Here is a 20826-nt window from a genome sequence, read left to right on the forward strand (position 1 = left end):
ATATTATTTAAATATAAAAATAGACCCAAATATTTGTTGTGTTTTTTTCTGTCTGCCTTTATGCTGACATTGCGTTTCATGTGGCAATGGTGTGCGCTGTAATAAATGTCCTGCTAGAGCGTGTCAATCAAAATAAAATGCTGTGTTCTTCATTGGTTATTCAATTATGATCTTACGTTTTTCACAGCATTTAGTAATGCCATGCAGCTAGTACAAGCGCAGGTTAGTTGTGTCACTGAAGAAATGCCCCACAGATACAAAAGCACCGAGAACTGAATCCTGAGGAATGTACCACAAGGCGTGATTAATGGTTACTGAGGCATGTTGTGTGTGAGGCAAGTTTTCAATGTCACAAGGGTGGCTTTCTTTCAATCTGGCCTCATAATCTCTCATTTTTATATTCAAAGTTTCTGATTAAAATTGGTTGCAACATGTGCAACCCTTTCGCTGACAGATATTCTCAACTGAGGGAAGACAGCACGTTATATATGCAAAACCAATGAGCCGTAATGCCATCGTACAAAGCCAAGCAGGTACAGTAGCACGAACTGTACGCATCACAAACCGACAAGCATACAGTCTGTGATGTAAAAACATTTTTAGTACTCAATTTCACTCCACTATTGTTTATTACACAGATGATTCAAAACAAAAACTTAATTGCTAAGTCAATTAACTAAAGTGCTTTCCACACTGCCCTGTGCTTTAACATGAGACAGTCTGGGACCTAAATGCACTTCCTGGGAATCATGTTAAATATATCACTTTTTTAAGGTTAAGAGCTCTAATGTAAAGTGTTCACTTCAGAAAAAAAAAACAAGCTCCGAGTGTGCATTGAGTGGTAAAATAAGCACATACAAGTGAATATTCTTCTCTTGTCTTAATTGCAGACACGTTGCAGTTTGTTTGCAATTCGTGATTATTCTTCATAATGTGTATCAGTATATTCTCTTTATGAAAACATGTGCAAAGTCAGATTTTTCTTTGTGAAAAAAAGCCTGATTTAACAAAAGTTTTTTTCATAAAGTTGCCAGAGACTTTTGGGATATCCATAATTTTAGTTTTGTGTCTGAGTGTGTACTTGCTTTGTCGTATAGCCCTCAGGTCACAAAGTTACACATCAACACAACTAATTGTTACATGACATACATGTCACACTAAAAATATACTACAAATTTTTCCTGAATCCCCACATAATACTAAGTAATACTACTGAGTTATCTGGTTAGGCAATAGTACTTTCTGAGTGCTATTCAATAGTCAGCTGTTTGTACATTTGTGGGTGCTACCAGCAGCTCCCGTCTCCCAAGTATCACAGAAAGTGAAGCTGGATTTCCAACAGAAATGTTGTTAAACCCAGAACTGCTGCAGGTTACTAGGGCATTATCCACCTGCACCACCACATACTGTGTGTGTGTGTCAAACAGCTGTGTGACAAAGGCCTAGGTGTAGCTCTCACCGCTTCAGACTTTACACACACACACTGCTGTCAGTGCAAGGTGAAAAAGAAAGAACGAGAGAGAGAGGGAGAGAGCGCATAAAATGATTGAGCCTACTGTAACTGCAACAGATATTAGCACCTGAACATTAACTGTGTTACATTTTAACACCTGCCAGGTTCTGTCCTCCTTTTTGTTTTACTTTAACTTTTTTCTTGCTATATTAACTTTTTCCAGCCTATTATTACAGGTAAATAATGGTTAATGTAATTTCAAATCTTAACAGTTGTAGCTGTGTTAAAAAAAAACAACACTTAAGAGGCAGGGAGTAATGCGAACACACTGCAAATGATTCCCAACTGTAAATATGCAATCCATGCTTCTAAATGACACAGAGCAATATTTTCTGTAAAAAGTATTTGGCAGAGCACTTGGCTATGGGTCCTTAACCCCACTTTGAGAACCACTGATTTATGTGACATTGTATTTTATTCACACCTCTCCTAAGAGCAGAAATGCAAAATATACACAAACAAATATTGAGGAAGGGGTGTAAATGCAATAGGACAACATCAACAAAACTTTAAAAGCTTGCCTTACTCAGCTAAATGAAAGGACTAAGACTGACACGGGATGACTGCCCCTCAGCACACGTTTTTAAATATTATACAGCCTCAAGATAATGCATTTCCATAAATGAGCCACAACCATTTCTAATACCAAAAGCACTGTTAATCTGAATAGGGATTCATCTTGTGTTACTACGATTTAACTACATTGCCTGATACCTAAACATCACTCATTTCAAACCATACAGCTCGCTGTGAGAAACCTTGAAAACCTGTGGCCCTTTTTTTGGATTGAAATCCCTTTGCTTGTTAGATCCTTAACCTCTGACAAATGTGTGTGTGGGGCACACAAGCAAAGAAAAAATGCAGCTGAAACCTCTTGACAAGATACTTTGCACTTTACACTATTTTTAAAATCAAGACAGGAAATAACAACAATGTCAATATAAAGGGTAAGTAGTTTAAGCTTTTGCAAATATAAATTAATGATACCTTTTTGACGAACTCTGTGCAGTCTCCTGTGGACTCACTGACATTTCAGATAAAAAAAAGTCCTTCAATCTGCCGAAAAAGAAAACAGCTTTGCATCAGACTCTGTAATTTAAACCTACATTTTACTCTTAGTTGTAAAGACTTCAAAAGAAGTTCTGCTTACAGCTAGCCAATGGAGCTAAACCAAAACAGTAAAATAATGCCAGTGCCTGCATTATTGTTTTGCTATGAACATCTCGTTAACACTACATTATCCGTAAAATTGAATGAAAAGTGTGTGGCACTGGCTTCTAAGAGAGAGCAACAAGTTTTGATCGACTTCCGCACATCACTAAAGCCATGCAAATATGTAAACAACATACTGCAACGCGACATGAACTGAAAGCATGCGATCCCTAATAGGCAAAACTTATCGTGCGCGGCAAAACTGTTGCAGGGTACCGACAGACGGATACTGTAAACAGTGCATTAGCACGCGGCAACTTTAGCATGCTCAGTGGTAGAGTGGTTTCCCTATGCATGCAGGGGCTTGGCTGACAGCTGTGAGACTGACAGGCAGGAGGCAGCACAAAGGAACAGATGCACTGTGATGGTGGCGGTAGTAGTGGGGGCTGCATCCTCCAGAAGCCGCCAGCCCCCGTGCACATTCTGCACACTGGCTAATTCGAGAAAGCCAACGAAACTGTACTGGCTCTGGTCAAGGGGGAAAATATCTGACAACATGCATACCTAACTCAAACAGTAAAGCAAGGAAGAGCAGGGGCAGAGTACGTTTCTGCGCGAACCATAGTCAAAATATTTCACAGCAGGTTCGCCACCAAAACCACTACTAGCCCTGCCAAAGGCTCCAATAACCCGAAACACAGGCTAAGATGTCAAACAGCATTAATAATAACAGCAAAAAAGTTAGCTCCCGTGCAGTTAATATTACCATCAATTTCAATGTTTATCTTAGCATAACTGCAAGCGGCAGCTCGCTACTTGCGAACAAAACCTCTCCAACCTTTGCACTGCCAAGAAGTTGACTGTCTGGATCGTTCGAGCTAAGCGTGAAGCTAGTGTTACCACTGAGTATAGCAGCTAAGATGAGTAACGCTAGCTGCCCAACATTCACTAACAACAATAGTCGTGTTTTAATAGCTAGCCAGTTGTGCTAACTAGCTGTAAATGTTGTCAGTTAGCTCCTAATGCTGCTGCTCGTTCAAATAAACGGAAGGCAATGCAAATAATACAAGGAAGCGTTACTAGGGGTTTATGAATTTTTAGCAAATTTCCATTTTGTTCGGGGAGGAAACGGCGCATTTGTAAATAGATGTAAAGAAAACGGCACAGACTCCTAATTCCGTGGCAACGGCCCAATCCTCGGGCTCGACAAATGACATCCAGTCGAGGCCGTGCGCCTCGGCACAGCAAAAACACACCTAAGCTAGCCTGGCTGGCTAGTTCGCTAGCTTCCGTTACCTCCCGGTCAACGATTAACGACGCCGTAGGTGGTCTCGCGGCAGAACATTTATCAACGTTATTGATAATAGTCGGAATTTTAAAAGTTGGATTAAAGATACAGATGTGTGATTATATTTACCTTCGGATGTTGCGTTCAAAGGGAGGGGAATGTTTTAGCTTGGTTTGTGTCCGTATCTCTAGCTCCCCCTTTCTTCTCTCTCGCAGCTCCTCCAGAAGGAACTCTAGTGGCTTGCCAACTAGCCGATGAGCTAGCCTGCTAGCTATCAACAATAATCCGGGTCGGGCTGATTCGTTCTTCTTCCGTCACTCAAGGGTGAATATTTCAGCGTACAATCATGGGGAAACATTCGTTCTTCGGAGTTTCAGTCGGTCTGCGCCGACATAATCAATGAATGCAGCCAATTTCGACAGTAAATGAGAAATATGACGATTGTTGCGATCATCAAGAGGCTCTCCTCTCGTAGAACAAAATGCCGACCGGAAGTTCTGCCGTCTGACTGACCAAAGATCTCAGGAGTGACTCCCTCCATCGGCGCCAAACAAAATGCCATGCGACATTTCGTGTTTTTGCCCCTAGGGAGCGCTGTAAGACAAGTTTCTTTTCAGTGGCCTGTTTACTTTACAGTCAATTATAAATTTTGGATTTGGTAAATATACTACAGACACCCATATGAACAAATTATTAATATATTTTTTGAAAAATAAACAGCCAATGAAATTACCACAAATATATCAGTATAACCCCCCGCTCCCTCATACATGTAGCTTATGTAGATGCATTTAAAAATATACACAGTGCACCGGTCTGTAATAATTTCAGTTGGTTGTATTAAAAGTGTTAAAGTCAAAGCAGGAATACTTTACTGGAATCAGAATACCAGATTAATAAGTGATGTAAAACTACTCGTGAAGCATACCTCTTTCAGAGTGTTAACATATTATTTCATTGTTACTACATTAACATTAACTTTACTTTAGCGGCTATGAAATTTAACGGGCCTTTTTTTTTTGCGTCGCTTCCCTTTTCATACATGTGGGGTTTTGTTTTGTTTTTCTTTTTGTTTGTTTGTGTGTCTGTTGAGTTACATTAGGATGAGAAGCATGTTAACTGATTTACAAAAATCTGTTTAACCTGCTCAGCACAGTCTTGTCCAGGATAACTGAACATATATTTATGCACAGCTCTCATTAGCTCCCTCCACAGCATTTCAAATGGGCTGATGTGTGGTCATTGACTGTGCCAACACCTTGATTGACTCTTTTGCTATACAGAGTTCATTATCACTTAACAACTGTAAGGTGCCAATGTCCAGTGGCTGCAAAACAAGCTCAAATAACCAGCTCTCCACCTCCATGCTTGACAGTTGGTATGAGTTGTGTGTGTTCATAGGCTGTGTTTGGTTTTCTCCAAACATGTGAACTGTGTACTATGGCCAAACATCTCCACTTTGATCTCATCTGTACAAAGGACATTCCAGAGGTTTTATAGTTTATTCAGATGCAACCTTAGATGTGCTGCCACTTTCTTTTTAGAGAGAAGAGGCTTTCTCCTGTCAAACCTACCAAATGAGTCATACGTGTTCAATCTTTTTCAAAATGTGCTGTCATGAACTTGAACATGCTAACTGAGACCTGCGGAGTCTGAAATGTACGTTTGTTGTTGTTGTTGTTTTGTTGCCGTTTCACTGAGCACTGTACAGTCCCACGTGATGTGAATTTGGTTGGATGTCCACTCTTTTGAACATTTACACCTGTCTTTTTCACTTGTGAATAATCTTTTTTACTGTAGAAGAAGGGACATTTTTGGAAAATGACCTTAAGACTCTTCCTAGAGTGATGGGCAGCTGCAATTTCTACTCGAAGATCATTGCTGATGGCTTTCTTCTTGGGCACTGTGTAAACACACCTGAATGCTTCAGACCAGCAAACTGCCAAAACCTGCTGTTATAGGGGTCCTCACACTTGCTGATGACAGATTATTCAAGTTCATTCGATTAGCAGCTCCTTGCTGCTACTTACCCTAATAATTCCTTTTTTATACTCCATTTCTGCCTTTTGACCAAATCTTTTTCTTACATAAATAATGACACTATCTGATATGCCATGTTTAGTAATTCATCTGAACTTTTATTTGCCTTATTTTAAGACCTGCCCAGGATTAAATGTTTTATTTTAATTTATGTAATGTATAAAGAACTGAATCAAGGTCTGCTTTCTTCCTCCTATAACCTTGAATGAATGCATTCCTGACAGTATGTTCACAACTGCTAAAAGTGGATTTCAAAGATTTATTCAATTTATATGCGATTTCCAAAAGCTAAGAATTCACTGATTATTTCACATTTCTGATAATCATGATCAAACAATAAACACACAACCAAAGATTTTATTTTTTTTATTCAAAAAAGCAAAACAAAAACAAAATAATCATGCAAGACAAAACTACAACTCTCATTATTTCCTGTTCATGTGTGTGTATGCGTACCTGTGAATTAATGAGAAAATCATATCAAGAGAGACACCAGGAACTGTAAACAAACGATCTATTCATTTTCCTCAAGTGTGTAAAGAGAAACATTTGGTCCTTTAATCCGGCACCGTTTGCATTTGTAAAGAGGAACTAGAGGAAATGTTAGTTTGGTAAGAGCGTCTTTACATTTACAATCCTCAAGTAACCTTTTGCCATTTTAAGCTACAATTAATATACACATTTATCTACATTTCCCTATACAATTACATTATATTCAGATGGATCTTCTATACAAAGAATCTGCTATGCATTCTATATGTCCTTTATATTGAATTAGTTCAAATGTAAAGCTAAGCATTAAACTAAAAGGCTCTGATGTAAAATCTGTTAGATCTCTATCTAAATCAAAGAAGTGTACACATAAAATTGTACTTTCTACGCCAAACTGAATTCAGAAAAATCCACCATAATGTTTCTAGAAAAATATGAAAATTTAACATCCAACCTATCATTTAACTCTTTTTTTCCAGGCAATTATTTTTCAGTCTGAAGGCGCCACCTTACAGTCACCACATTATTACTGTCTTTATATTGAAACAGCACCATGTTTTGTTGGTTGCTGTTAAGCTATAGAGAAATTTGGATTACAGACTCCTTTTTTGGTTTAAAAAAAATCTTAAAGGACTTAAAGTTCGAATCTGCAGCTGAGCAGATTTAAAGAGAGAAAACATGAGTTAGTAGTTTTGGTATGTCACTATTTATGATTATAGTAATTGAGGTGATAGTTATAGAGAGAAAGAGAGAGAGCTTTGTTTGCCTGACAGCACATACTGCTTTGGATAGTTAAGGGATAAAAGACTTTTTGTAAATATATCATTCATTCAGCTGATATCTGTACAATGATCATAAAAAATAAAGTCACAAATGACTGTACAGAAGTTGTAGTAGCACTTTTTCCTCCATATAGGCTGAAAAATGTTGGCCATTTAGTCCATGTGCATGAAGTCTCCTGATAGATTTTTACTACCACTTAACAACATTTCTCATAAACATAACCAATGAAAAACAATTAAAGCCAGAAAATGTGTGCAAGTGGGCTGCTTTCCCAATACAGCAATACTGGCCTCTAGTGGGTAAGGTTAGTCATCACAGTTCTGGGAGAAGTTGGATAACATGCACGCCATGGACCACTGGGCTCTGTTTTCATTCTTAATAGTAAACAGCTGCCACCCTCTGGCATAACATATAGTACTGTTAGGAATAGCACAAAGCTACTAATCACTTCAAGTGTGTGGGATGTGAGAGAAGCCTCACACATTAGTGAAACTCACTTGGCTGAAATAGATTCTAGCTGTAAATCACTTTAATCATACGATCTCATCAGATGAAAACTTTAGAAGTCAAAAGGACTTTGAGAGTTGAAAATGTGGTTCAAAGCAGTGCAGCAAATTTAACCCTGTCTTTACATCTTGGTCTCATTGCTGACAGGATGCTCATTTTCGTACTCATTCTCCTGGTTGATGAGCTGGTATGGCTTCTTCTCTGACTCCTCCACCACTGAGTTGCCCACCTCGGGGTCAGTATTCTGCAACTCATGGCGAGACAGATGTTCCACTATGCCTGCACCAATGGAGTCCCCAAGGACATTAGTAGTGGTGCGCAACCGGTCCCTAATGAAAGACAGGTGACAACAGGAGGTTAGACATGAAACAAAAGAGAACAAACCAAAGCAAGACAGGACAAAAGATGCTAAACTTAACAAAAAAAAGCACACCGACATGTGTTCATAAAAATACATTTAATTAGAAAATTGTAAGCGTGATTTTAGAACTGTTTCAGGCTATCCTCAGACTGAATGTACAGAGCCAGTAGATGGGAGGAAGAAGGGGCTAGCGCAGGAGATAGTTGTGGATTGAATCAAATCCAGATGGATTACGTATCGTGGAATGTGAAAGGAGTGTCTCTGGAAGCTGTCCTCTTATCTTCTAATCAAGAGTGCAAGGCACAACAGATATTTCTACTAGGTCCAAATTGATTGAATTCATACCACACAGCAGCACTACATTTTATTTTCTCAAAATTAAATCCTCCCCGTTCCTCCCTCATACCAAACTATTTCCAGTTTGTACAGTGAGTGATGCAGTTTCACAGCTAAACTGTGAAAAAGCCTGGCTTAGTCTCCCTTTTTTACTGACTGCACAGAAGAACATTAGCTTTTTTTTGTGTGTGTGTGTTTTTTTTTGTAGCAATATAAAGCCAATACTTACAGGAACCAATCAACGGCAATGATCAGTGTGATGTCATCTGTGGGAAGGCCTACAGATGTTAGCACTATCACCATGGTGACCAGTCCTGCCTGAGGGATTCCAGCTGCTCCAATACTGGCTGCAGTAGCTGTGATACTAAAACAAATAAAGGCAGATGGAGCGAATTACCTGGAAATTCAATTTCTGTCCCCATATTAAGTCATTCTATGGTAATAACACTGAAGAGGGTGACTTAAATGTATTCCCTTGGCTACAATACTACTTATTTATTCCTCTCCAACTAATTGGTGACAAAGAAACACCATGCGTAAATGCACACAAAATCTAAGGGAAATTGTGACAAAACAAATCTGATAAAAGAGTGCAGTGTACAGCACATACCTGATGGTGAGAATCTGTCCAAAGTTAAGTTGATAGTCATTGACTTGAGCGATAAAAATAGCTGCCAGGGCTTCATACAGAGCAGTGCCGTCCATGTTTATGGTGGCACCAACGGGGAGCACAAAGCGGGTCACGCGTTTGTCCACCTTGTTGTTTTCCTCCAGGCATTTGAAGGTGATAGGCAATGTGGCAGAGCTGCAAGACGACAGAAAGAGCAAGAGACGGTGGTGTAATAATTAATTTATTAATATTATTAATCTGACACAATTTATTTTGCTGATTGACATGTTAATAAAAGTTATTGCAGTTTGTTTTCAACTCATTTGGGAACAGCACAGACATTAGTATCACACGTGTAAAATCTCTTTCCAGATCACTAAAACAACACAAAAGTGAATAATATTAAAAGGCTTTTGGATGATGCTTCTTTACCTGGATGATGTTCCTAGAGCAGTGATGAGCGCCTGCAACAGGCCACTAATGAAGACAAAGGGGTTCTTCCTGGTGATGACGAAGTAGAGAGTGGGCAGGACAAAAATGGCGTGGATGAGCAGCCCGCAAATGACTGTCACTGTATACATTCCCAGCTGGCCACCCATAGCCGAAATGTCATCCATCTCCACAATCTTACCAGCAATCAGGAACAAGATACCAATGGGGGCATACCTGAAGAAAGATGGCTGTTATGAATTTGTAAGCTAAACACATCATTCATCCATCCAATAACCATCCTTTGTGGTACTTACCACATTATTATGGCAACCAGCCTCATGATGGCCTCGTTCAGGCAGTCAAAGAAGTCCCTTAGTGGTTGTCCCTGTTCTCTCATGTTCCCGATGATGAGACCAAAGCATATGGAGAACACCACCAGCCCGAGTGCATTGATTCCATTTACCGATCCTGGCACAGGGATCATCTCCTCTATTTGTTGGCTGCTATTGGGTGCGACTAACGTGTCGTTTATAGTCATCGTCACATGGACTACTCGCTTGGCGTATTGTGTCTTGAACTGGAATTTAGCAAAGAAAGAAGACAGCTCTCAAACAGTAGTTTCTAAATATCTGGGCAAAGTAATTAAAAATAATTAAAAAGAAAAAAATGGCTTAGCTTAAAGATAGCGTTAAAGATTACTATGAAACTGATGTGTAATATACAACTTAAAAATGAGTATTTGGATAAGAATTCTGTGTCTGTGTGACGTCAGCAAGTTTTCACTGGAATAAGATGCCAGATGATCCTGGCATCTTAATAAATCTGGATAAATTTGTTCTAGATAAAATGTAGAGAAACAACAGCAAATGCAAGCCATCCAGTTCTGATGTACCCTAACACCAATAGTCTTTAACATTCTTTCTTAGGTTTACTTTTCCTTTAAGATGAGTGGGGTCAGTCAAGACAGATGAAGGGTCAGGCCAGCTCAAATCAACATGGGACTTGTTCTCGACATATACAATTATTGCTGTGAAAGTTTCGTTTTATATATCAAATACTTTTCAAGATTCAGAAATGTCACTAATGGTCTTTTACAGTGTTTTTTTATTAGCACATGCACAAATATTAGACTTAACAGGCTTGAATTTTTTCAAGCTTCTGGTTATCAGACATTTTCTGATGCATCTACCCAAATTATAGAGCTGGATTCATTTTGATGATAAGAAAGACAAGCGAAAATTTCAGGCTTTTATCTTTAACTCAAACATTTCCTCAGATTCAATGTGCAAAGAAAATGGCCTGAAGTGGCTTGACTGACCATTTTCAAAAAATATCTTTTCTAAAGTGTTTGATTTATGACAATAAAATGTCACAGAACTCATTATATTCGAACTTTGGACAATAACATTTTTATGCAAATAAAAGAGGGTAGAATAGAAATGTTCTAACAATTTGCTTATTTGAGATGGAATGACCTATAAGGGAACACATCTGTCTGATCCTTCAGACCGCCCAGATAGAAGATGCCAGAGCAAATATAAGATCAGATGGCGGAGATGCCGGAGATGCCAGAGCAGAGGTCCCAAGGTCAGACCAGCAGACTGACCTCAGGTCCTCTGTGTAGGTTCTGCAAGACAAGATCTTTGCAGACCTCACTAAAATAGCGAGTGGAATCAACTCTAGAAAAAAAAAAGCAACCTTCACAAATGTTCACAAAATATAACAACCCACAAACACATCTCAGCGTACCTAAATTGTGTTCAAATGAGGAAGCAAAAGTCACAATAGGATAACATGTGTTGTGTGGAGATGTGTTTGAATGGCTTGCTGGATGTGCCATCACTGTCCCAAAATACTTTTTGTCTATTTTAATAACGTTTTGCAATGCACACCTTACCAAAGACTGAGATAAATAAAGCATGTCTAATGTGTTTTTATAAGGATGCTACCAAAGGAGTTAATCGTGGAATTTAACTCCACTGTTTATTTTGGCAGCATAGGTCAGAAATGACAATGGCAATATGAAAAGGATTACTAACTGTGAGTTTGTAAACAATGCTAACTGTGCACTCAGGTACAGATGTGAGACATCTTTGTGAGATAATCAATTTTCTGTAAGTGTAGAAGAAAACGGGAAATGTGTGGAGGAAAAATTACCTGTTTGGTGCAAGCCTCCACGAGGTTAGGTGGAAACATGTTCCTGCAAAACACAACAAAATCAGTACATTTAAAAATTAGAATGAATAAATTACAAACTACAAATGCATATTGATAAAAAAACAAAAAAAACAATCAAACAATCAAAAAGTAATTGTATAGAATATTAAGACCACTGTGTGATTTTGCAGTGCATTTTGCAGCATTAAAAGATAAAACAACTTAAAAATCCTTCTCCCAGGTTGAACACCTCCATCTCAGTGACCTATATCAAAAGGGCAATTAGTAAGGGACTATGAATCCTCATTTTTGCTGATTCGGTCATTGTACTGGAGTGATCTTGTGAGAACGCTTGTTTGGTCAGAATGCATAAAGGTATACCTGATAAGATCCAGAAAGGCATCAGCAGCGCTGACCTGCTCTATCTGCTGCTGCTTGGAGAACTCATCCTTTGATCCTTTTCCAGGGTGAATAATGAGCACCATGACAATACCGATGAAAACAGCGATGATGGTTGTAGTGGTGTAATAGACAACTGCTCTTATTCCCATTTTACCAGAAGCACGGCTGTCCAGAGCAGCAATACCTGCAAAATGACAAATCATAAACATATGAGCAGAGTTTTAAAAATAAATAAACACATTCACTGACAGCTGTACTTTTGGAAGAAGCATGGAGTGACTCATGCTGTAATAACTCCTATATACTAATGAAGAAACGGTGCCATAAAGGTTGTGTTGGGCATGATGTAAATTAGTCACCGCAGAGTTCGTGACTGTAATATTTCATTATTTCTTTATGTATATAGTAGAATAAAAAGAATGTGGTTATTTTTTAAATAGGGTGCAATAATACTACAGTGAAGTTTGTAAAGATAGAGCATGTTCCTGTTTTTATGATGGTTTCTATTAAAAGAATAATGCAGTAATCCTGCCCAGGGATTTTTATTGATGCATCACTAAAGTCTATCCCTGTGAGCATACGGTTAGCTTGGGAAATGAGGCTGTAATTATAGATCAAATGTCTCCACCTGGATTATCTGAATTACTATCTGTGACAACAAAAAGTGGCAAGAAACACAATCTGACTGACCTTTCCTGATGGAAAAACAACACCTAAAGCACACAGAGGGGAAAATTGTAATACGCAAAACTGCACATACTTTCCAAGTTGCAAATTACAATTTGGGGGATAAACTCTGCAAAAATGAATTGGCAGTTGAATTAAAAACTAGAGCTGGCGTCGTTCCGTGAACTCTCTTTATCGCTAAAAAGTTCTACATGTCCTCGCGAACATTAGTTTGCTGTGTACACACTGTGTAGAGATGTTGGTTGCAGATAAGCAGTCTAACGTCAGCTCAAGGTTTGTGTGCTGTGTATGTGTGTGTGTGTGTGTGTGTGTGTAGCTAGTTACTGCCATAAAAATCAGCAAGTTACTGTGTTATTTTCTTCTTCTTCTTTTCTGTTTTATGGAATGTACTACCCAGTATAAACGTGTAATACCTCCACCAGCTATGTTGGCATGACAACCAGACAGGTACCTCTGCTATTTAAATGTAATATTAGCACTTACATTTATAGGCTATAAATGTTATAGAGCTTGATACGCCGACACTAAAATTACAATAAAAGCAAATAAACAAAATTATTTTTAGCTTCAGAAAGAAACTTTAAAAGAAATATCTGGTTCTCAGAAAGAAATTGATGCTGCAGAATAAATGAGGTTTAACGGCCGCCGGAAAGACTTTGTGAGGGAGTCGCAGCGCCTGGAGGCTAAACTGTCCTCCACAGTTCTAATAGCATTAAACAGACTTTGTAGGGATAATGGCAGCAAGAAGAAATACAGCCATTCAGAGAGCTGGATTTAGAAACTGACAAGGCGCTTCAATGGGCGCGATAGTGGTGTTGTATTTTTAAAGTGTCAGGTCCTATTATGGCCATTATCTTTATTCAGAGCTGAGGAAGGCAAAGAAAGCTTTGTGTGATGGGAGATGTATGTGTTTATTTCGCATGTCTCACTTTGATACTGTCTATACCACAGTGTGTGTGTGAGAACCAGTTTGAGTTTTAATTGGAGGTGAAGGCATTTTGGTCTGTCCTCATTTAATGACACAGCCTTGAAAGTTATATTGAGGGCTAAGACTTGGTCATAGGGGTCAGGTTAATACTGGGTATAGATCAAGGCTGGGTTAAAGGTTGTCATTTGGTATTTAGTTGTGATGTTTAAGGTTACGGTGAGATGCCAGCAAATGGATTATGTCAGTTGGCATTCAGACAAAGAGCACAATTGTGAGTGTGTGTCTCTGTTTGTCCGTGGGTGGGTGGGTGTAGCTATTGCCCCTGCTTTGGCCCTCTCTGTACCTCTTGTCTTAACATGGCCAGACTTGAGCTTTTATCCGATTCTTTTTGATCCTCTTCCTTCCCTCCTCACCGTTCCCCTTCCTCGTTCTCTTCTCCCAAATTCTTCGCCTCCTTTCTCTGCCACCCCTCCATCATGACCCCTTATTTCAGAGTGTCCCCCAGTACACCTCCCCTGCTTTCCCTTCTTTCCAAACCCACATCTCACCTCACCCCTCTCCCTTTTTTTCCTTTTTTTCAGGGGAGACTGATCTTATTGCTTCAATCCTCTTTCATTGCCACCCTTTCCCTCCCAATCAACCCCCTTCTCTTGCTTTCCCCCAATTCCCTTTCTGACAGCCCTGGGAAAACTTGTTGACTTAGTTAGTCCCAGACGCACACAATGATCTCCAGCCTGTTGTCCAGGCAACAGCGGATACAGCCGTACCAATTCCATCTTTTCAAAAGAACGAAAGATTGAGGGAGAGGAAGGACAATGACCTTCTTTTTTCATATGGGCAATGTTCATCAAATACAAAAGTAGGCCTGCCTTGGGGAGGAAGTTGAAATGCAGGACATTGCAATTCCAAGAGGTCGGCCCTTAATGCAAAGACAAACTCCACGGTTCTAGCAATTCTTTACCTGTCAGTTTATGGTCAGTCAATACCTCTGCACCTTAGTGGGTATAACTACAAATACCAACAACTTACTTTTAGTGCAGTAACTGCAAATAGACATAATGACTGTAGGTTTGTAGAAAGGGGCACTTCATATTTAGATTGGTGTTTTTAAACTTGCAGCTTAGCTGATGAGATCGTGTACCTTTCAATGCCTCTTATTCCATGTAGCTAAAATTCTTATGTGCATGCAGGACAGCACAGAGGAGGAAAATGATGCTGCAGAACATTCTTATGAGACCTGCAATGGTACTCTTGGACTTTATTTCCTTGTAAAATCACACTTCGAAAGATTTGATTTATGTTCCTCTTCCAGAAACCTCCTCTGACTTCCCTCTCATGATCCCTTCACATCATTTTTTTTTACTGCCCGTGTCTCTTGTTCCTATCCAGCCCATTCTTGGCTGTATAAAGGTTCTGTGGTGGAGTTGGCTCTCACAATGAAATGCCTGAGGACAATATGGATTGAGAGGTTAGTTTATGTGAGTGGGCGAGTGAAGGAGTACGTGTAAAAGAGAGCTATAGAGAGAGAGAAAAACTGAATGAAATATAATTTTGAAAAAAAGAAACATTCTCTGTATTCTCTCTTTCTTATTCTATGATTAAAAAACATTTTCTCTGATAAGCCTTCTCCTTCCTGCCTGTCCTTTCTCCTCTGTGTTTTGTTTAAAAGACCTTTGAGGTCTTTAAACTGATTTGGAGTTCTACTTCACTTTTAGAAGAGATCAATTCAGAGCCAAATCCTTTTCTACCCAGTCTTAGGAGCGTGACAGTCATATTGCACAGGGCTACAGGTTTGCAAAAGACAACTCATGACTGTGAGGCTCCCGTGCTCTATATGTTATTCTCAAAGTCATGATAGTATGCAAAGCAATCAGTCCTATAGAACATAATGAAAATACTTGATGAAATATATGTTACATTTAGCTCAACTAGAGTAGGACACCTTTTAACTGTGTTCTAAAAGAACTTGTAATGCAATAACTTTACCCCATTAAAATAATAAAGATACCTGAATGATCAAGAGACAAAAACAGATGAGAAAAAAACCTCTGGTTTTATGAACATGCATGAAAGTCTATTTTTAAACAAAGTATTTGTATTTAAAACGTATGAATGAAGTGATAGTTGTTTTTTAACTTACAATAATCAGATTTCTGCATATTATTGTTATACTGTTTGTTTTCCATGTGCTACTATTTATCTCTTCATGCCGATGATGTTTGCTGTTACAGCATCGGCTACGTGCAGCAGTGTAGTGTTTGACCAGGGGTGCCCAATCCCGGTCCTCGAGAGCTACCGTCCTGCAGCTTTTAGATGCATCCCTACTCCAACACAGCTGAATCAAATGGTTTGATTACCTCTTCAGCATGCCATCGTGTTTGGCAAAGGCCTGATAACAAGCCATTCATTTGATTCAGCTGTGTTGGAGTAGGGATGCATCTAAAAGCTGCAGGACAGTAGCTCTCGAGGACTGGGATTGGGCAGCCCTGTGTTTGACTGTCTCTGGTTCTGAATAGCGTCTAATAACTTGCATTAGTTTGTGACTAAGGCAGAATCCTTTTTCTTTTTTTTGATTACCACATGCTGTTGGTCATGTGACATGATGTCAGAGGATGCTGTTGTTACGCCCTGCTGAAGCACAAAGAAGGTTATTATCGGACAATTGTCTATGTCATCCCTTCAGGAGACTGGCCCCTCCGATCCCCTCCAATCAGTGCTCAATGACTGGGCGTTAGGCCCTCCTATCTATTTCGTCAATGCTGTTGACTCGTATTTTGGAAATTTACACGTTCCATAACTTTATTCATTCTTACACTTGCTACAATCGAGTACTCGCGTGTGTCTGACTTGCATTAAACACTTGAAAACTTGATGTCATTTGTTTTTGTTTTGTTATTGTTCTGCAATATTTGGACAAAATTTACACGAGCTGCATAAACTAATTCTGAATGGCTTTAAATAAAATAAAATGTACTGTGACTGCTGTGGACATGCTGTTGCAAGATTAGAGCATTACTACAATGATCAAGCATGTGATTGAGTCTCTCTCTCTCTCTTATGAGGTCATTCTAAACACATCTACCGTGAGGCCTAAAAGAAACAGGCACCACTAGGTGAACACACTCTGCCACTCATGAGGGTTATTTTGGTCAGCAAGCCACAAAACAGCAAACAACACTATCAGCTTCTTAAAATAAACACGGACGAGTTTTAAGACATCCACATACATAAAATCCCATAAAAACAGAGTCATGTGCTCTTTTTTCGTATGTGAAAACTGATGTGTTGCAGCACTTCCACAACAGGATAGCAGGAACTCAGAGTACACATTAGAAGGCCATTTCTACACTAGATACTGTATTACAAAATCTGAAGAAAGCTGTGGAGACATACTGAGTAGGCACTCTGAATTACTGCTGTGGATGTGTGGCTAAGACAAAGGGTAGTATTATGTATTTATGATAGTGGGAGTAAAGTGCTGGGTATATTGTTGTTCGATACAAATGTACGTTTCTGAGAGGTAAGCCAGAAATAGACAATGACTACAAGTTACTTACCTTAATAATAGATTAAAAATGTGGCCTTGGGTGTGTCAGATGTATTTAACTTTATGACGCAGTTACTCATAGAGTAACTAAATCATTTCTATTTGAGACATTTTTTCTAAGTCATCATTCACGATTTAAAGTAACCCTTAAAACTTGACTATTTTTATTGTTGTTGTTGATGGGGGTTAGTTCCCTGACCTCCTAATCTGATGTACTTGTGACTAAAACAAGAATAAAACAAGGTTCTGACAGCGAGTAGTCTATGTATTTTTCATGGAGATGCATCTGTATCTTTTAGTGTCCTCATTGCTCTAAAAATGTTTTGATGCCCATACCTGTAATGAGACTGGAAACCAGCAGGGGCAGCACCAGCATCTGAAGCATTCGCATCAGCAGTTCTCCAGGAAAAGAGAAGAATTTAATTTCACGGTAAGACATGTTATATGGCCGAAGGGCAAATCCCAGGATTATACCTGCAGTGTGAAGCAGAAGCAAAGCAGAAACTTAATGTGACCATTTTAAGTTGACATGACAACATGAGCTTAGTAGAGTCCTAGATTTAACTCCAACACAGGAATGAATACATCCTTAATATGAGTTAAAATTATTAGTAGGCTATAATGCTTGTGACTACTTTCAAAAAAAGATAATCTAAGTAGGTGGTGCTATAGTGTTGAAAGTGAAAAGCACTTGATGTGCCGTTTAGACTCTTCAAAACACCAGTAGTTGCGCAATGGTTGCGACTTTAATTGATTTTTAAAATGAGATTTTCTTGTTAAAATGTCTGTTTTCATCTTCGGTTTCAGTGAAGTCTGTGTCTTCAATGAGCTGTTTGTTCACTCCATCAGTAATCCGCAGACAAGCCCAGGTGGCTGACCCTGCAGCCTGAAGTGAGGAGTATCCGGAGTTTAACAATCAATCAAATGTGTTTGTTGTGGCATGGTGTAATTCTAGCAGGGCTGCAGATGTCCAGGCAGCAGGCAGGCCCGGCTTACATCCTACTGAGTAAGAGTCAGAGGTTAGAGCACTGAGCTGACCTTTGGCTTGATGCCAAAGGCCAGTTAAGAAGTTAATTTACGTTCCCTGTATTCTCTCATTTGGAGAGTTTGTGTTTATTCGTCCTCCTTTTTTAGTACAGCGTGGAGCTGTTGGTTGCAAATTCATGGATTATTTGCATGACGCTTAGAATGTGCTGCACTCTACAAGTTTGAAGAGAGGAGGGCTATGTGGTGTACTCCAGTAATCTTCAGTTTTTAATGAACTGATTTATTCTTCATGTAAAACATGCCTGAAGTAAAAAAATAAATCCTCCCCCACTTACCAATAATAACTGCAGCAACAGTGAGAATCACAAAGGCATTTCTGGTAAAAAATCCCTTCACATCGTCTTTTGTCACGTTCTCCACCTTCTGTCTGGCTTTTACTGATCGGGACTGGATTCCGGCTCGGATTTGTTTGAGACCACTCCGGGTCTTCTGCTGGTTCTCACCGTTGCTTTGAGTCATAGCTGCGAGTGAAATCTTTAGATCTGTTATGAATGTGGGAAAACCTGAACTCCACTCAGCTGTGACAGGAACACCTTAAAGGTGCTGATGATTCACTTGATCCGTTGATCTTTTCTGTCACGCCTTCTCCTTTGGAATTGCCTGGTTGAGAGGGAAGATAATATTTTAAAAGTTACCCAGCTATTAAGATTAGACAGTCATGCGGTTAGTTGAATCAGATAACAGAGGTTAGTGACTCTATCATAGTTTGAAACTACTACAGCAGATGAACAAATACATTTAAGTGAGACTGAAAAATTACAATATCCCATTGCAACTTCTGACAGATGACAGCAATAATTTAGCAGCACCATCCCACAAGAAAATATTTTAACCCTTCCTTGGAGACATGCTTTCTTATGACAAGCCCATGTGCTGCTATGCAAAGGGCTGCAAACTTCCTCTTATGCACACTAGCCTCAACACGTGTACAGTTTCCCACACATCCACACACACAAACACAGCTTCTGGTTAGATGGGTAAATGTATCTGCAAACACATAAACTGGTATAAAATACTAAAAGTAGAAGTTGTTTCTGTACCTTTAGACTCAAGTGAATGCTTCCTTTGGAGTAAAGTCTCAGTTTCTCTGAGGAAAGTCGTGTCTTAAAGCTTGATCAGTGGGAGACGGACAGAGGAGCTCTTTGGCTTTCAGCTGGCTGGCGTGAACAACCAACAATGAAAAGAAACAGGGAGAAAAAGGAGAGGGGAGGAAAAAGGAAAGGAGGGAGGAGTGGTGGGATTGAGGGAATGAAAGAGCCAGTGAGAGAATGGAGGTGGTGCTGGAGTAGAAGAAAAACTAGCTAGTCACTCATATAGTGTGGGCTTGTGGGGAGGTGAGGCGGGGACTAAAAAAAAAAAAAGTGAAGTTAGGTAAAGGAGGGGGTCGCTTTTCAGACGAGGGAAGCTTGAGGAATAATGAACTTTCCAAGTAGGAAAAAGAGAAAGAACCTTCTTGTTTTCTTCTGTCTCTGTCAGCCTCTCTTTCACATGGTTTTTCACGCTTGATAAGTTCAGCCTGATTGGAGATTCCTGCAGCGAATGAGTCAAGAGAGAAATAAAAGTGCCCCATCCATCAAAAAAAATCTGGAAGTGGATTACCTATTCATACATTTTCTTATTGGCACATTTCCAATAGACACATTATTCAGTCTCTCTTTCTCTCATTTCCCCCCTGTCTTTTCTAAATTGCACATTTTTCCATTGAGTACAAAGTCCGGTTGGCTGCCCTTTATTTCTAAAAACCTGTGGAGTTTTAAGTTTGTTAAACTAAAAAGAGAAGGTAAATATTTACCAAGTGGCTATAGTACAAGTGGTGCTCAGCTTTGGGCCATTAAAGAAACAGACTAGTGATGTGTCGGTCGCGAACGAAATGGCTCTTAGAGCCGGTTCGTTGACGTGAACGACGCGAGCCGTGGGTTTTTTTTTTCTTTTCTTTCTCTCACCCTCTCTCTTGCACTTTTTTTCCGAGTCACTTGTGCTTTGCGCTGGGAAGAGGGGCGAGGGGCGGTAGTTACACTGGCAGTAGCACAGGAACAGAGCCGGAGGGAAGGAGAGAGAAAGCGCCAGGGACAACAACATCACATTAGAAAGGTATAGTAATCATCCACAACTATTTTCAGTTGCGGATGATAAAGGATTCAGAAAGTTTATTCATGCAGGTCCATATGACAGAGAATATGCATCTTCTTTTTGTTTTCATATTTTAATTTATATTTAATTGTGCTGTGGTTTGCAGTGTTTTGTGTTGTTTCACTTTAAATTTGTTTAAAAGGAAAAAGCTGAAAATTTAAATAGTTAAAAGTTGAAATGTGAATAGTTGGTTTTTGTATTATATGATTTGTTTATTACATTTTATGTGGAGTGAATAAATAAAAGTATATTTACAGTGGCCCCTACAGACAAAGCACATAAAAACTCCAAAACACGTAAAAACTCCGAAGCACATAAAAACTCAAAACACGTACAAAATACAACAGAAGTGCTCCAGGATGCTCAGGCACAGAGTGCTTGTGTATAAATACACAAACAATACACATATGCTTT

General features: G+C 39.3%; 2 protein-coding genes across 5 annotated transcripts in view; both read right to left on the reverse strand.

Moving 5' to 3' along the window:
* nipbla (NIPBL cohesin loading factor a) overlaps positions 1 to 4513 on the reverse strand; it is a 28655-nt gene extending 24142 nt beyond the window's left edge. For 3 of the 4 annotated variants that reach the window (XM_026186619.2, XM_026186618.2, XM_026186615.2), the window contains exons 1-2: positions 4083 to 4513; positions 2501 to 2569 (exon numbers count right to left, since the gene is read on the reverse strand). The gene's annotated coding sequence lies outside the window, so the exon portion shown is untranslated. The remainder of the gene's footprint in view (positions 1 to 2500; positions 2570 to 4082) is intronic. The other variant, XM_026186617.2, reaches the window with a different exon arrangement.
* A 1831-nt stretch (positions 4514 to 6344) lies between these two features.
* On the reverse strand, positions 6345 to 19463 carry slc1a3a (solute carrier family 1 member 3a). The gene is made up of 10 exons (XM_026187002.2): positions 19323 to 19463; positions 18558 to 18882; positions 17572 to 17709; positions 12053 to 12257; positions 11672 to 11714; positions 9829 to 10091; positions 9515 to 9748; positions 9083 to 9277; positions 8702 to 8836; positions 6345 to 8104 (listed from the first exon to the last, which is right to left on the reverse strand). Exons 2-10 carry the CDS (start codon positions 18739 to 18741, stop codon positions 7897 to 7899), a joined length of 1605 nt encoding a protein of 534 aa, XP_026042787.2. The 5' UTR covers positions 18742 to 18882; positions 19323 to 19463; the 3' UTR covers positions 6345 to 7896.
* Between the last annotated feature and the right edge of the window lie 1363 nt (positions 19464 to 20826).

The sequence above is a fragment of the Astatotilapia calliptera genome, chromosome 12, assembly GCF_964374335.1.
Source record: "Astatotilapia calliptera chromosome 12, fAstCal68.1, whole genome shotgun sequence".
NCBI classification, from domain to species: Eukaryota; Metazoa; Chordata; class Actinopteri; order Cichliformes; family Cichlidae; genus Astatotilapia; species Astatotilapia calliptera.